General features: G+C 31.9%; 2 protein-coding genes across 4 annotated transcripts in view; both read left to right on the forward strand.

Annotated features, from left to right (window-relative positions):
- The first annotated feature begins 341 nt into the window (after positions 1–341).
- On the forward strand, positions 342–3,813 carry LOC115881612 (glycylpeptide N-tetradecanoyltransferase 1). The gene is made up of 8 exons (XM_030899165.1): positions 342–483; positions 754–1,001; positions 1,059–1,275; positions 2,231–2,347; positions 2,400–2,610; positions 2,661–2,801; positions 2,867–3,049; positions 3,143–3,813. Exons 1-8 carry the CDS (start codon positions 392–394, stop codon positions 3,380–3,382), a joined length of 1,449 nt encoding a protein of 482 aa, XP_030755025.1. The 5' UTR covers positions 342–391; the 3' UTR covers positions 3,383–3,813.
- Positions 3,814–4,408: 595 nt separating this feature from the next.
- Positions 4,409–16,300, forward strand: part of LOC115881484 (myotubularin-related protein 3) — a 43,612-nt gene continuing 31,720 nt past the window's right edge. For all 3 annotated transcript variants that reach the window (XM_030898976.1, XM_030898977.1, XM_030898978.1), the window contains exons 1-5: positions 4,409–4,571; positions 6,598–6,889; positions 9,253–9,451; positions 9,525–9,700; positions 14,067–14,307. In XM_030898976.1, coding sequence (XP_030754836.1) covers positions 4,532–4,571; positions 6,598–6,889; positions 9,253–9,451; positions 9,525–9,700; positions 14,067–14,307 — 948 coding nt within the window. In that variant the 5' untranslated portion in view covers positions 4,409–4,531. The remainder of the gene's footprint in view (positions 4,572–6,597; positions 6,890–9,252; positions 9,452–9,524; positions 9,701–14,066; positions 14,308–16,300) is intronic.

A 16,300-nucleotide genomic window follows, 5' to 3' on the forward strand; every position in this document is an offset into this window, starting at 1 on the left:
TCACACATAGGTGTCACCAGTCGTGTACTTCATTAGTGACCATAGATTTTTAAATTATAAAATAATTATAAAGTTTATTTAAATCAAAATATTATTTATGTCTCAGTTACATTCTTTAAAATAACAATACATCTACTGAGACAATTTAAGTTTCATTTGTCAATTTTTCTTACTTTAATGTTTGTTGCTTTAATAATTTGTTACTTTAAATCATATAAATTATATATGATCATAATAATAATACCCCATCCCATTACTAATAAAATTGTAATTTACTCAGCCGGTAAAAAAGTATGTTATTTTGCCAATATTTTGTTTATTTCTTTTATATGTCATTTTTTATGTTCTGTGGTGTAGTCTGTCACTTTAGTTTTATTTGTCAAAAGTCGAAATGTCGGAAAATCCCGAGAAAATTTTACCGGAAAACTCTGAGAACAATAGTAAAATAGATGGAAATATCGCTAATAATGTACAAAATAAAAGGTATTATATTTATTTAGTCTATAAAACATTATATACTGCTGGATGATAGTATAAAATAAAAAGTTTTAACCTTCAATTCTAAAGGCAATTATATTAACCCTAATCGATATTTTTATTCTCCTTGTTTTATTCGAGACCCGAAACTTGAATGAATTATTGAATTTAACAATTGTACTAATTCAGTTTTAGGTGTATGTTATTAAATGACTTTGCAGAAAGACTAATTATAACCTCATTTGTAATTTATTTAGTTTTCTAAATGCATTTCAGTGGCAAAAAGAAGCATCGCAATAAGAAAGGAAAGAATGACGAAAGTCAACAAAATTCCAACAATGAACAAAACAGTGAGGACGCGTCCTTGCTCAATACCTTATCAAACCCCTTGAATACCATTTCAATCAAAGATCTTAAAGCCGCTATGGAGGTAATTTCTTTGTCGCAAAAACCAGCTAAAACACCTGAAGAGGCTTTAAAAAAATCATATCAGTTTTGGAGCACCCAACCAGTCCCAAAAATGGGTATAAACTGAAAAATTATTTGTGTATGTATGTTACATTTTTAATTTTTTTAACCAGATGAAAAAATTACTGTAAACGAAGCAATTGAACCAGATAAGCCAGTTAGTGAAGTTAGGGCTGAACCGTATTCATTACCGGATGGTTTTGTTTGGGACACATTACATCTAGATGATCCATTGGTTTTGAAAGAACTATATACGTTGCTTAATGAAAATTATGTTGAAGATGATGACTCAATGTTTAGATTCGATTACCAACCTGAATTTTTGAAATGGTAAATTTATTAAATTTGTTAAAAGATTTTAAAGAAAAATAAATTTAGTTGTATAAATTAGACAAAAGGTGATGTAAAGTATCAATAACTTTCACATTTATGGAGCCGACATCACTAAATTCATATTGGTATATGCTAGGAACTTATTTGCACTGTACTAAATGTCAAAATGTGTTTTTTATAGCCTACATATAGAATTGTTTGGTTAGATATTCCCTCTTCATGGTCTCTGATCAAATTAAAATGAAAGTAAAGCCTGATTTTTAAAGAAAATCTAAATTTAAAGTCGGTAATTAGCAATAAAACCTTTAGAAATGATGTCACCTTGATATATGGAAGAATTATATACAGTTTGCTTCACACAAGCCAATATTTTTACAACAAACTATTTAACTTTTCATTAAAAAACTATTGATTTATTGAAAATATTGAAGTAAATATATGAGTACTAGACGAGAATTAACTGCTATTGGTTAAAAATCACATTAAAAATTGTATCTAGATAGCTGAAAATTGGTATATTTATGTAAAGCTAAAAAAGAATCAACTTTTTTAAATACATTTTCTCGAAAGTTGGCCAGGGTTGGCAGGTTTTTTAGCCATTTATTACTTTAAATCTCAAATTTGACAGATACCTGAGGGCAACGTAGTAAATTTTCTTGTCTTGTCATTTTCATGTCATTTTTAATCTAACTCAAAGCAGGAACTATTGTCTGTGGATTTTATCTGTGACACTATAGTTACACTTGAGTTACATATACCATATGATCGAAAAAAAATGGCGTCTAGTTGGCTGGGAAATGAACATCGATGACATTTCCCATATAAATTTACACATAAAATAATAAAATGACAACAATCTTCATTCCATAGCCATCGCTGACGCCGTTTTTTCTCGACCATACGATATTAAACCAACATGAAGTTAATGTAAAATCATTTTTTTGATTTTTAGGGCACTTCAACCACCAGGGTGGAAAAAAGAATGGCATTGTGGAGTAAGAGTAGTGAAAAGTGGCCGTCTAGTTGGATTTATATCTGCTATACCAGCTACATTAAACATTTATAAGAAGTAGGTATTATCAATTTTCTTTTTCTTTTTGTGATTTAGTATTTTTTATTAGGAGTCAGAAGATGGTAGAAATCAATTTTCTCTGTGTTCATAAAAAGTTACGCTCTAAGAGAGTAGCCCCGGTTCTTATAAGGGAGATAACGCGCCGTGTCCATCTTGCTGGACTTTTCCAGGCTGTTTACACTGCCGGGATTGTTTTACCAAAGCCGGTGTCCACATGTACGTATTGGCATCGATCACTAAATCCAAAGAAATTAATTGAGGTTAGTAAAAAAAATATAAAAAATCCCGATTTTTTTTAATACTTTTTTAGGTAAAATTTTCTCATTTATCTCGAAATATGACCATGCAAAGAACCCTAAAGTTGTACAAGCTCCCAGACTCTCCAAAAACACCTGGTTTTAGGAGAATGAAAACCGAGGATATTGACGCTACCCATAAATTACTAGTAGAGGTACTTTTGGCTGGTTTTAATTAATTTAAATGATAAAATTCATGGGGAAATTTATTTATTTTCAGTTTTTGAGTCGTTTCGACTTGGCACCATATTTTACCAAAGAAGATTTTGTGCATTGGTTCGTACCTCGGCCAAATATTATTGACAGTTTCGTGGTAGAAAACAATAATGTGATTACTGATTTTGTGAGTTACTATACATTACCAAGCAGCGTGATGCATCATCCTGTACACAAAAGTTTGAAGGTAAAGTTTTGAAGGTCTTATTCAAATTACTAAAAAATTGAATGCTTTCAAAATAATTTAAGAGGAGTTAAGAGAGTTGGATTGTATTTTTAGGCTGCTTATAGTTTTTATAACGTTAGTACAAAAACCCCATGGATCGATCTGATGCAAGATGCCCTTATATCTGCCAAGCAGTTACACTTTGACGTTTTCAATGCTCTGGATCTGATGGAAAATTCTGAATTTCTAGAAGCTTTAAAGTTCGGTATAGGAGATGGCAAGTTGCAATACTACCTGTACAACTGGAAGTGCCCTTCTATGGGGGCTAACCAAATAGGGCTTGTTCTCCAATAGGAAATTTAATCCAAATTTGCATAATTTACTTAGTTTTATATTATTTTTAATATAAATGAATGGTGGTTTTGCATAATACGAAATATTTTAGGTAAAACGGTCTATTTCAGTATTTTGTTTGTTGATTTTCTGATATTTTTGATTAAACATTATTAGTAAGAATAACTAAATTCAGAATTATATATTAATTTGAGTTGTAGTATGAATGTATAATGAACTGAAAATTGAAATATGCCCAAAATTCTTAGTCTTTCAATTATAAAAAAATATAGAATTATTATTAATTGTTATGATATGTTTTTTATCTTTTGGACTGGTGTATTAATGCTTATAGATTTCTATAACAATTTTTGAAAATGAATTATAAATTCTTACTAGGGGGTGGATGTATATTCTCTAATAACAAATTTTAAAGAATAAATATTAGAAAATAACTTGAAGGCGAAACACCAATTTATTTTCACAAAATGTGTATGCATAACTACACTTTATTTTTCACATATATAGACGTTTAGCTTTATCATTTAAGTATAATATATCTATTTAGTTATGTATTTTGTGAATAATAAATGTTGAGTAAGTTAAAAGATGTATTAATCAAATGACCAATCTTTAATTTTATACGCCCACAGTAATAAAACCATAATAAAACTATTAATTTAACGTTATCAAGTTACACAAAACATTTGTAAATATCAAAAAAAAAAGATATTTAAACTCGGTTAGGTTGTTGAGTTTAAACTTTAGTTTAAACATCTTTGAAAAAAGTTAAATAAATTGTAATGGTACTATATAATTATCAGTGGTACATTTAAAATTATTTTAAACAGAATTAACCATAGACAAAAAGAGAAAAAGGGTGTTCTCTTTTTCGATAAATTGTACTTCTGTCAAATCTGCTGTCGTGCAATAGAAATAAACCATTCCTAATACTGGATAATCTACTCACCACTAGATGGCGTCGCATCGAGAAAATGTAACTTTTTTGTCTCATTTTTGACATTGACAGTAAACATCAGTCAGCCATCTTGCTTGTCACAAGGTCAATATATGTGTGTTATCTAGTGTGGCAAAGTGGCTTATTTACATATTATTTGTTTCTTTATCTGCAATATTCGACCGAGACAAAAATGATAAAACTTTGTTAAAATGTTTTCTTCGACAGGATCAGCAAAATTCGAAAGCAGCCGTGAGTACAAACCCGATGCATCACTTTCACCTATTGCATTTGACATTTCTATTCACCGACCATAAAAAAATAGCCCACTTTTTTCTACAAATTTGTTTCCAATCCAATCAATTCACGCTACTTATTTTCTGTGCTTTTTTTTTGGTCTTTTTAAATTAAAGAATCACTGACTAAAAAAGAAATACGGTTTTCCTAAATTTTTCCTATAGCACATATGAGGTCTCATCCTTGTCCCAGATATGGCTAGACGTACAAATGTTTATGGCAATTTTTTAAAGACGTGGTTTAGATTTTTACTAATTATTTGTGAAGATCTTGATCGATTATAGTTGGACCGTTTAGTGTATGTATGCAAACATACAAATCTTTTTTAAACTAAATGTTATTAGTTAAAGGAAAATACAATTTTTTTCAATACTTGAGTTTGAGAATTAAGGAACTGGAACTAAGGTGAACACCAGTAAACACCGCATGAATTGCATTTTATTTGTTTTGTTTTTGAGCCAGTGCCAAATTTGTCCTTGCCAAATATTTAATATTATGGCCAATGATATATTTTTTGTATAAATGCAAAAAACAATATAAGGAAATAATAAATATATTTTTCTGAAAGCGCCAACCTTGTTTATTAGCTTCAGTTTGTCTATATACAAAGAATGTATGCATTTGTCATCTAATGTACATTATATTCATCTTTCAATGGGTTGCTTCTTTGATAAAAAGCGACCTTTAACCTTTTGATGTCACTGACCATTAAATACCTATAATAATCACAACATTTATATACGTCTATTAACGTTATTTTTAGTCATATTTTCCTAACATTATTGCTGTTCAGCTCTAAAAATGTAGTAGGTATAATATTATTGAGAGAAGAGTGTACACATTTTCCAATAATTCGATATTTTTTTGGTTACTTATTAAAAAATCCAAAATTCTAAATAGAATTTTAATTTTGAGCTTTTTCTGATTTGAGCAATATCTTTATAAGGGTATATAAAATATTTATTTTATTTCAAATAGTATACTTATTTATAGAGATATATATTATGTAAGAAATAGCACAAATACTTTCTTCCACATAAGGTTACATAAGTTGAAACTAATTGTTTATTTATATATCTATTTATAACCTTGCTACTGGATAAATATATTATCAAGAAGACATACCCTTGTTTATGTCTTACATTCAGATTACTGAAATAATTGTTTTGATTTATTATATATTTATTTTAATAATTTAAATCTTACTTTATTGTGTATGTTTTATAGCGCCAATACTATTGTCTTGCTACTGGATAAATATATTATCAAGAAGACATACCCTTGTTTATGTCTTACATTCAGATTACTGAAATAATTGTTTTGATTTATTATATATTTATTTTAATAATTTAAATCTTACTTTATTGTGTATGTTTTATAGCGCCAATACTATTGTCTTAGTATACAATACAAAAAGTGCATTTGGTTTAAGATTATATCTTTTCTTTATTTAGTTTAAGACATCTAATGAGTTTATCTCTAAAGTCCCGTCTACACATAACGTTTTACCTGTCAGTCTTATTGGTTCAGTCAATCAAAATATATCAAGTAAAACATTGTGTGTAGATGAAAAAAAAATGGATATTTTACTTCAACAGAGTTAAGAGGGAACACTGTCTAGAGTACTGACGGGATTATTCATTTCGCAAACAAAACTGTCGTTTTGCCTACACTGAAAAAATGCATGTAAGTAAATTTACAAGAAATGACATGGGATATATTATAGCATCAATGTGAATAATTTACTATTAAAATCACTAAATCATATTTTCTTATGTGATTTTGTACATACTTATATGATATTGTGCAATGACATGGGAAACATACAGAACTGACTTCATTTCTCTAGACGGTCTTCCGTTCCGTTTTGACTGACAGGTAAAACCTTAAGTGTAGATGGAGCTTAACAAATTGACCAAAATAACAAAATCTTACTTTTTACCTACTTTTTTGTATAGTATGATCTATTATTAAATTGTAGTTAAAATGGATGTCGTGGATCAACCAAATTCGATATGCCACATTCAGTCGATACACATGTACCCTTTGCAACCACCCGAGCCAGATAAATCAGTACCCTTTGGACTTCTGGCGGGCGAGATGGTACTTCATATTGGCAGTTCAGTCGACGGATTGATTGCCGTCACAAATTACCGACTCTATTTGCAGAATGGCGAAAATCAGTTTTATATCCCACTGGGATTGATCGAAAATGTCGAAATTAGAGAGCTGTTTTATTTGCAACTGTTTTGTAAAGATGCTAGGACATACAGGTAAGAGTTTGGAAAATCATTGAAAGAAAAAGCTTTCTTACTTCAATAATGTATTATATAATAAGATATTATAGACAATATTGCATCAGGGTTGGCTGATATATATCAAGTGATATATATTATGATACATATCACGATATACGAGGGTGGTCTGAAAAGTTTCCGACCTAACAAAGATACAAGACATTTTTTCTGAATATTTTATTTTATTTTTCAACATAAGTCCCTTTGTAACTCTACACACTTTTCTCAGCGATGCTCACATCTCTGTAACCCGTCCAAATAGTAGCTACTCGGCGTTTTTCTCTGCAAAATAGTGGTTCACGAAGGTGATTGCCTCTTCATTTGACGAAAATCTCTGTCCTCCGAGCGCAATTTTTAAATGAGGGAACAAAAAGAAGTCGCTAGGGGCTAGATCTGGTGAGTAAGGCGGATGGTCAAGCAGTTCAAACCGTAATTCGTGGATTTTCGCCATGGCAACCGCTGAGGTGTGAGACAGTGCGTTATCTTGGTGAAACAGGATTTTCTTTTTCTGTAAATGAGGCCGTTTTTCCGTAAGTTCTGCTTTTAGCTTGTCAAATAATGATGCGTAGTATGCTCCTGCGATGGTTTTTCCTTTTTGAAGATAATCAATTAAAATAACTCCATGACTATCCCAAAAAACAGTCGCCATCGTTTCCCAGCCGAAATAACAGTTTTTGCTTTTTTTGGAGCCGGTTCTCCCTTTGCCGTCCACTGTTTGGACTGTATTTTTGTTTCTGGTGTATAGTGGTGTATCCAAGTTTCATCTACAGTAATTAATCGACGCCAAAACTCGGATTTATTGCGCTTAAACTGCGCTAACATAGCGTTGGAAATGTTCATACGAACACGCTTTTGGTCTAACGTGAGCAAACGCGCGGACAGCTTTCTCATGCCTAAATCTTGAGTTAATATGTGACAAACACGTTCTTTTGATTTGTTCATAACCTCTGCTATCTCTCTCACTTTAATTCGGCGGTCGTCTAGCACCATTTGGTGAACTTTGGCGATGTTATCATCGGTAGTTGCAGTTTTTGGACGTCCCGAACGTTCGTTGTCTCCCAAGCTCTTACGGCCACGTTTAAATTCAGCTGCCCAAAATTTCACCGTGGTAAATGATGGTGCAGTGTCCCCATACACAGAATCCAACTCATGTTTACTTTGTGTAGGCGTATTGCCTTTCAAAACCAGATATTTAATGACAGCTCGATACTCGATTTTGTCCATTTTCACAAAAACACTGACATCAACTCACTCAAACGACTGTTACATAACAACTGTGCATCCAAAATGGCTGAAACTTTGGTGAATAACTGTCAACAGATGAACAATGAAAATTCACTAGCTTTTATCTACGAATGCTGCCATCTTCACGTTGAGGTCGGAAACTTTTCAGACCATCCTCGTATATCAGATATTTATTGATTTATATATGTTACGGGCGTCCGTGGGTCCACTAATTTAAACTCACGATAAAATACTTAACGAATTTATTTTTTCTCACTCTGTACACACAATTTAACTGATTATAAAACACAGTTTATGCAACTACTATTACTCTAACTTTTCTGGCACCTTCGCCAATTAATTCACAATTTAAAACGCGGTATTATCAAACTTCAAACTTCAACTGCCGAGCGCGGGCTTTATATACTCTACTGACTGTTTCTCGAACCTTCTGTAATTTTCGATACTTTTCTGCCATCTACCAGTAAATTCTATTGCTTGATTCGCATACTTGTCGACTTGATTAAAAGATGGTGCCTCAACAAAATGTATTCAGATTTCTTGACAATGCAAGCAATACACGTTTTAGTTACTCGCTTCTCCGACAGATGGCGCCACATATACCTTGACAATATCATCACAGATTCTTAGAAAAAAAATTAACACAGTTTCAAAAACTACAGGCTTTGGATCTTCTAAATTCACTAAATCCAGAATTTGTTTTGCTTATTATATCGGGAACGGCGTCGAGGTATCGAGTTGAAATTAAAACCACATACTCAGGTCTACAGTTCCTTGAAGCTGTGAAAAAATCAAACTTCTAAGTTAACGTAAAAAAAAGATACGGCCGTTGATTCTGCAAAAACGTATATTTCGACACTCTCAGGAGAATCAAAATTTATAGGGTATATTTTCCGTTCACCTAGAACTTTGAAATTTGGCAAGTTATACCCTCTTATACTAAAAGTATAGGAAAAAATCTGAAAACTATACATTTGTAATTAAATCATAAAAATATAAGTCTTTATTTTATGGAACTCTTGGTGGGCGAGTCCTTAGGGCGAGTCCGACTCGCACTTCCTGTTTTTTTTTAATTTTTTTTACTTTGATTGTAGATGCACCTTTGAAAACAACGAGACTGCTCTTACTTGGTATGACCAAGTGTCTAAAGCGGCAGAACCTCAACAGCAACTGGAACAAGTATTTGCTTTCTACCATTGCATTTGGGCAAAGGAAAAAGGTGGTGAAGATGTAGCCTTCAAAATCGAGTCCCAGAAAAAGTATACATTCGATAAGGATATGTTCGAAAGTGAGGTAATTATAAAGATTAACATACTTTTTTATTTACGTAAATTATATTTTTACGCCGTTATTATTATTTCTGCAGATGGCTAGGATGCAGTTTCAAGGCGACTCTTGGAGAATCACAAAAGCCAACGAAAATTACAAGCTGTGTCCCACCTATCCACCTTATCTTCTAGTGCCTTCCTGTATCAATGACGAGATGTTGGAAAGTGTCGCGAAGTTTAGGAGTTCCCGTAGAATTCCCGCTGCCGTGTGGAGGTAATTTGAATTAATTAAATTGAGTAAATTATAATTTTTAGCTGTTTGAGAACACTGTATATTACTGAAGAAATTTATCAAAAAACGCAATTTGATTAGTGACAGCTACATAGGAATTTATCTCAATTTCTAGTGTGAGCTAATTTAGAAAACTGTAGATATTAGGTATAATTTTTGTTTGCCCTGTATAACCAAACATTATTGTAAGGAAACGCCAAAATATAGTATATTGTTTTATTAGGAGTAAAAATTACACTTTTTGTGGTGAGGCTGTACAGGGTGGTCGAAATTGGTCTGTTTTAACAGAGAAAACCTATTTCCTGACTAGATAGAGCAAAACCGGCATAGATGTCATGGGCTCGATTTCTGAGAAACGTTTAATGGCCTAAACCGCCTATTCATATTTTCATTGCCAACCGAGATACGGAGTCTTTTTGAATTTTTTACCATTTGGAAAATTGCCCATAACTTTTGTATTTCCCGGAATAATAAAATTCTCTAAAAACTTTCTTAAGGCACTTTTTTAAGCACAATCCAGTGGCGTAGTCAGTTTTTTTCTATACTTGCTTTTTTAGTCAGAAATAATAAAAAATATAATTTTTTAAATGGAAATCATAGTTGGCTATGAACTTAAAAAAATGCTGGCGTTTAACCCTTTCCAACGATATAAAGTTATGTGTATCTATTTCTAAATATGAGAGCAATATTACGTTTTTTATCTTTGCGTCGAAGCGGGCCTTGATTTTGTGTTGACCTATAGTGGCCTAATTCTTTTTTATCACAATTTAATATTCTATGTCATTATTTATTTGCATAATTAATGACTTTTGAAAAGGTAAATCAACATTCTATATTAGTATTACCATTTACAATTAAAAAGCCAGGGTTACAACTGCAGAATTGGATTGGAACAAGGGATCCCATATCTTGGCCTACTAAATCCTGTGATGTAACTCCTTTTGACTTTTTTTATGGGGGAAATTAAAAGGCCTTGTATATAAGGGAAGAACCATTGGGACGAGAGAAGAATTACAGAAGGCTACTAGGCAAGCTTTTGGACTTATTACACCAGTTCGTCTAATAAATCGCTGTAACTCTGTGCGCAAAAGATGTTTATTGTGTATTCAGCAAGGGGGTGCTCAGTTTGAACATCTTTGATGATTTTTTTTAGAAAACTATATTCGTCACTCAAAAAATACTTTTTTTTTTAGTTTTATTCTTTGTTTATTGTATCGATTTCAATTGTAATTACTAATCATAGATTTAGTAAGAACAGATATCACATTGTGCATTTTAACCCGATCCAACAATCGGAGGTTGACTACGTACTGTAAAAACCAACTGAGATAGAGAAGGCGACATTGCCACATCTCAAATTTGCGCCTATCTACTTAGTTTGATTTGCAGAAAAGGTGACTTTAAAACCTTCACCGGATATCAATAAATCTCAATTTCTTAATTAAATTTATAGTTTATTTTTAAAGAAGCATGCGTAATAATATGTTATTAACCAGAGGATATATGCGTTACTATTAAAGGACATGTTTACCTTTTAATGTGCTGAAACGTCTAGAAGTATTGGCAACGTCGCTGCTAGTCTTCCGGAATGAAATGAGCCGTCCGTCCCACCACCCCTCGCGACGGCCAATGGTCCGTTATAGCGTACTACGTTTAGCTTACGGTGTGTTTGAAGTCGGAATCAAGCCCGAAGTGAACTTTTCGGTGTTTTTCATTAGTTTTTGTTTTTGTTTAACGTACTTTTGAATCTGCGAATTTTCAATATGGTAGGACAGTGTCAAATGTGTGGAAAAATAAGCTCAAATTACCCGAATTTGTCTTTTCACAGGTAGGTATTGTTTCCGCCGTAATCGTACATAGGCGTCCCACAAGGGAGCCTCTCACAATTAAAATAATTTCTAATTATATTTGTTGAATTTTGATCTATTAAAATAAGAACGTAGTAGCCGGTAATTGAATTATAATTCGTCTCAATTACTACCTAACTGTTGTAAATCATAACAAATTTGAATATAAACGTTGCATTTGAAACTTTATTATAAGCCAGAAAAAGTGACATTTTTTTTAAATTGTGTCATATTTTGGTCATTATATACGATATTCTAAAGGAATTTTGCTCAACAAATAAACAAAGGTGTTTACCCGTCCTTTTTTACAACCGATCGTTAATCGGGGCCATTGTAAAGCACATTTTCAAAATATTTTTGTCAACATACAGGGTGATTCAAACCGCAATACATATGCTTAATACAGTTCATGAAGATTGGGACATTTAACTAAAATTTGATTGTCTGATGAAGCTACCTAAGTAATGGATTTGTAAATAAACGTAATATTCATTATTATGCGACAGAAATCCCATACTGTAGCACACAGATTTGATACTTTTAATGATACATGCCTTCTATTGAAAGACTAAAAGGTAATTGCCTCGTATCAGAGCCATCATAATACGAGAAGAAGACCGAAAGTCAAATCTTGTCTTATAATTTCACTTCTTGTTAACACAATTTTCTCATTAAAATACATATTGATTTTAGGTATAGGAAGCTATCGATTGCGAACTAACTAAATTGTAACTAATTACTAATTTTGAAAAGTTCTTTTTAAGATCAAAAAAAGTAAAACTAAAACCTAAACTATCATTTGAGATTAAACGGGAAGTTCTAAATAATGTTGCCTATTCTAAACAGGAAAAATTTATTTATAAGTTTTATAACATCTCTAATTAAATTTGGACGAAAAGAATATTTCTGTTTGCTGTAGGTAATTTTCTCAGGGAAAATACGTAAATAAAAATGACTTTTTAAGTCAAAAAAGTCAAAAGGATAAGTTATTCCAAAAAAGGACAGGTGGCAACCCTAGGTATTTCTGGAATGGAAATTTAATGGCAAATCTACAACTTTAGTTTGAAAATATGTTCCGGCCACCTATGTTTACAAAAATGTCTAAAATGTGCTTTACCATTGCCTCCATATTCTAAAAAAATTGAAAGAAAAGTCACCAACCACAAACCTAATATAGAACTGTTTCGGAAGCCTGAGCCACCCTGTAAATATTCAAAAGTAACTGAAAGTTTATAGAGAAGTAACTGACAGTTTAAATTGAATATCGACGTTGGAGCGATTTTCGAAAACTATCCACTAACGTTTCAACATAAGTATATGTGGGATATTAATTATATTATTATATTAGACCTTATAACAAAACTCATCTAACGAAAAAGTGTTAATGTGTGAATATGGAGTAAAAATTTTACTAATTACTTTACTTTTACTTTACTACTTAAATTCGTTCCAAAAAACGATACGCCACTGGCCATTAGAACAATCCAAATGTGCCTAGTTGCCGGGGTCGGAAATTTTAGACTTCCCTGTCCCTTCTGTCCTTGTTCGACACATTGGAATGTTTGATACACTATCAACGAGTATTTATGAATGAGATGTTCGGTCTATCTTTATAATGTCTTTGTTACTAATACTAATATAGAAAGTTAATTTACCTTTTCAAAAGTCTTTAATTATGCAGATAAATAATAATATAGAATATTAAATTGTAATAAAAAATAATTAGGCAAATAGGTCAACACAAAATCAAGGCCCGCTTCGATATAAATCAAAAACCTAATATTTCTCTCATTCCTAGAAATAGATGTCCATAACTTTAGATCACTGGAAATGGTAAAACGCAAGCATTTTTTTAAGTTCGTAGCCAACTATGATTTCCATTTAAAAAATTATATTTTTTATTATTTCTGACAAACAGAGCAAGCATAGAAAAAAAACTGACTACGCCACTGGATTGTGCCTAAAAATGTACCTTAATAACGTTTTTACAGAATTGTATTATTCCGCAAAATAAAAAAGTTATGGGCAATTTTCAAAATGGTAAAAAATTCAAAAAGGCCCCGTATCTCAGTTGGCAGTGAAAATATCAACAGGCGGTTTACGCCATTAAACGTTTCTCGGAAATCGAGCCCATGACATCTATGTCGATTTTGCTCTATCTAGTCAGGAAATAGGTTTTCTCTGTTAAAACAGACCAATTTCGACCACCCTGTACATACAACATACAGCCGGGGCACAAAAAGTCATTTTAACTCCGAATAGAACATGCTATTCTTTTCAAATGCTACAAATAAGTTTTTAGACAAATTCAAACGTTCGAAATAATTTAAAACTTTTATACTGTGGAAGCAAATTTGTGTATTTTAAGTACAAATCTAGTTTTGAGAAATTGGTCTTAATAGTAAGTTACACTTCTTAAGAAAAATAAATTTCGGCGTACTTTTTTAACCGGTTATATTCTCGCTAGAACAAACTAATAATATTTGCGTATCTTTTTTAAGACACACAAGAAACGGGGCTATAATAGCCCGATGTAGCCAGCCGGAAGTTGGCTGGTTGGGTTGGCGTTCCAGTGAAGACGAAGATTTACTAAAGGCTATTTCCGAAGCCTGCAATTTTGACAGGAACCTGCGAACTAACGGCAGTAGCGACAAAGATTCCGTCCTGTCACATTCTCCGGGATCGTTGCATTCTGACGAATCTTTGCAAATCACCGGCGATGTCGAGAAGCAAGAGAAAAAGGTGAGTTTTTCGACAAAATTTCGATAAAAAATGTCTATCAGTGGCGGAGTAAGCCTGTCGGGGGCCTGGGGCGGCGAAGGTAAATGTGGCCCCCGGTCTGTTTAGATAATGATATACTTCTAATGCACATTTTTCAAAAATTGAATGACGTATGTGTAATGGTTGACAAAATTCAATTATTTATACAGGGTGTCCCAGGCTGAGCCTGCGTTAGGTGTTTCTAGAGAACTACAATATCTAGATACGTGATTTTGTGTATATCATTGTTGCACAATGAGATCAATCGATTAAAAACATTTTCAATATGGCGGCACTTTCGGAAGTACCGGAAGTTGACAGCAACTTTCTTATTTTAAATGGGTGACCCCATTTTTTATTACCTACTTAAATTCTCTGTAAATTTCTATGAATTTTGATCTTAAACACTCTATACCTAACGTTAACAGTTTTGAGGGAAAAAAAATTTATAATTTTTGGAGGAAAAAAACTGCCTGTCAAAAATATGTATATAGCCTAAACGTCAAATTTAGTGATTGCCGCAGCCACTGTACCATAAAGAGAAGACATGTGGCTATCTGTGCAGCCTAAAAGTCAAATTTAATGATTATCACAGCCCTGTGACAAAAAGAAAAGACATGTGGCTATCTATTTCAAAAATTAAATTGTTCAAATGTCATATAATAATGGCCGCAGCTGTCATGGAATTGAGCGAATAAAAAATTATCATAAATCATTTTTTTTTCAAATGGAAATCCACTTTTTTTATTTCACTCCTGAAAAGGCTTTCGTTACTTTCGTTTTTAAAATTTGTTACTTTTTGACTATACATGTTCCTGTACCTAAAATTAATCGTTTTTAAGTTATTTAAGATTTAGTTTTAAAGCGTATATTTTTCTTGATTTTAATCAGTAGCCTATGACAGTATATTATCGATCACCATTTCCAAGCTAACTTTGCGCTATTTTTTTTTTCGATCGTACGGTATATTATTAAAATATCAACTATTAGATATCACTAAAGAACGAAAATACGAGATATATTTATATAAATACACTTTTTAAACAAGCAGCAGTAGATATAATATAGGAAATCCAAATAATTCATTTTCTGACAGATGGAAATAAATTGTCTCACTGTTTGACACTTAATGTCAAAGGAAGCTAGATAAAATCAAGGAAAATATACGTTTTTTTAACTGAATCTTAAATAACTTAAAAACGATTTATTTTAGGTATAGGAATATGTTTAGTTAAAACGTAACGAATTGGAAAACCTTTTCATTAGTGAAATTAAAAAAGTGGGTTTCCATTTGAAAAAAAAATATTTATGATAATTTTTTAATCGCTCAATAACATGACAGCTACCGCCATTATTATATGACATTTGAACAATTTAATTTTGAAATAGATAGCTACATGTCTTTTCTTTATGTCACAGGGCTGTGATAATCACTAAATTTGACTTTTAGGCTGTACACATTTTTTTGACAGGTAGTTTTTTTCGTCCAAAAATTTTAAATATTTTTTTCTTAAAAATGCTTCCAGGGAAATACCGTGACAAAATATCGCGATTTTGTAAGTTCTCCAAGATGCGAGGGGCCCCTTCGCTGTCTCAGGCCCTTGGCCCCCGTTATACTAAAGACTTCACTGCTCATCATCAGTAATGAAGCTGGAATACAAGTTATGCTCTACATTGGTTGTAATTTAAAATGTTTATTCAGTAAAAATGAATAATGAAACCATTGAAAAATAACTTAAAAGCTAAATAAAAAAATTAACTCTCTAAAATAAATAAATTCAGTCTCAAAATATATAAAAAATAATAATTATTCGATATTTTAATCAAAGAAAATTACCCCTTGATTTAATTTCCTAAATAGAAAATGCCACTGACAATTACTGGGGCCTGATAATTGATAATTAAGTAAATATCTGCTTCCATTTATACTGTTTATAGTTGGTATATACGTATGGTTTGCATACTCCACCTACAA

This window comes from Sitophilus oryzae, unplaced genomic scaffold (assembly GCF_002938485.1).
Source record: "Sitophilus oryzae breed Bouriz unplaced genomic scaffold, Soryzae_2.0 scaffold_172_pilon_pilon, whole genome shotgun sequence".
In the NCBI taxonomy this organism is placed as follows: domain Eukaryota; kingdom Metazoa; phylum Arthropoda; class Insecta; order Coleoptera; family Curculionidae; genus Sitophilus; species Sitophilus oryzae.

Bases quoted from the DNA above. Each gene is read 5' to 3' on its own strand.
- LOC115881612 (XM_030899165.1), top strand. From the start codon at position 392: ATGTCGGAAAATCCCGAGAAAATTTTACCGGAAAACTCTGAGAACAAT. The intron at 1,276-2,230 runs GTAAATTTATTA...TTTGATTTTTAG, and splicing joins CAACCTGAATTTTTGAAATG to GGCACTTCAACCACCAGGGT. The intron at 2,611-2,660 runs GTTAGTAAAAAA...ATACTTTTTTAG, and splicing joins ATCCAAAGAAATTAATTGAG to GTAAAATTTTCTCATTTATC.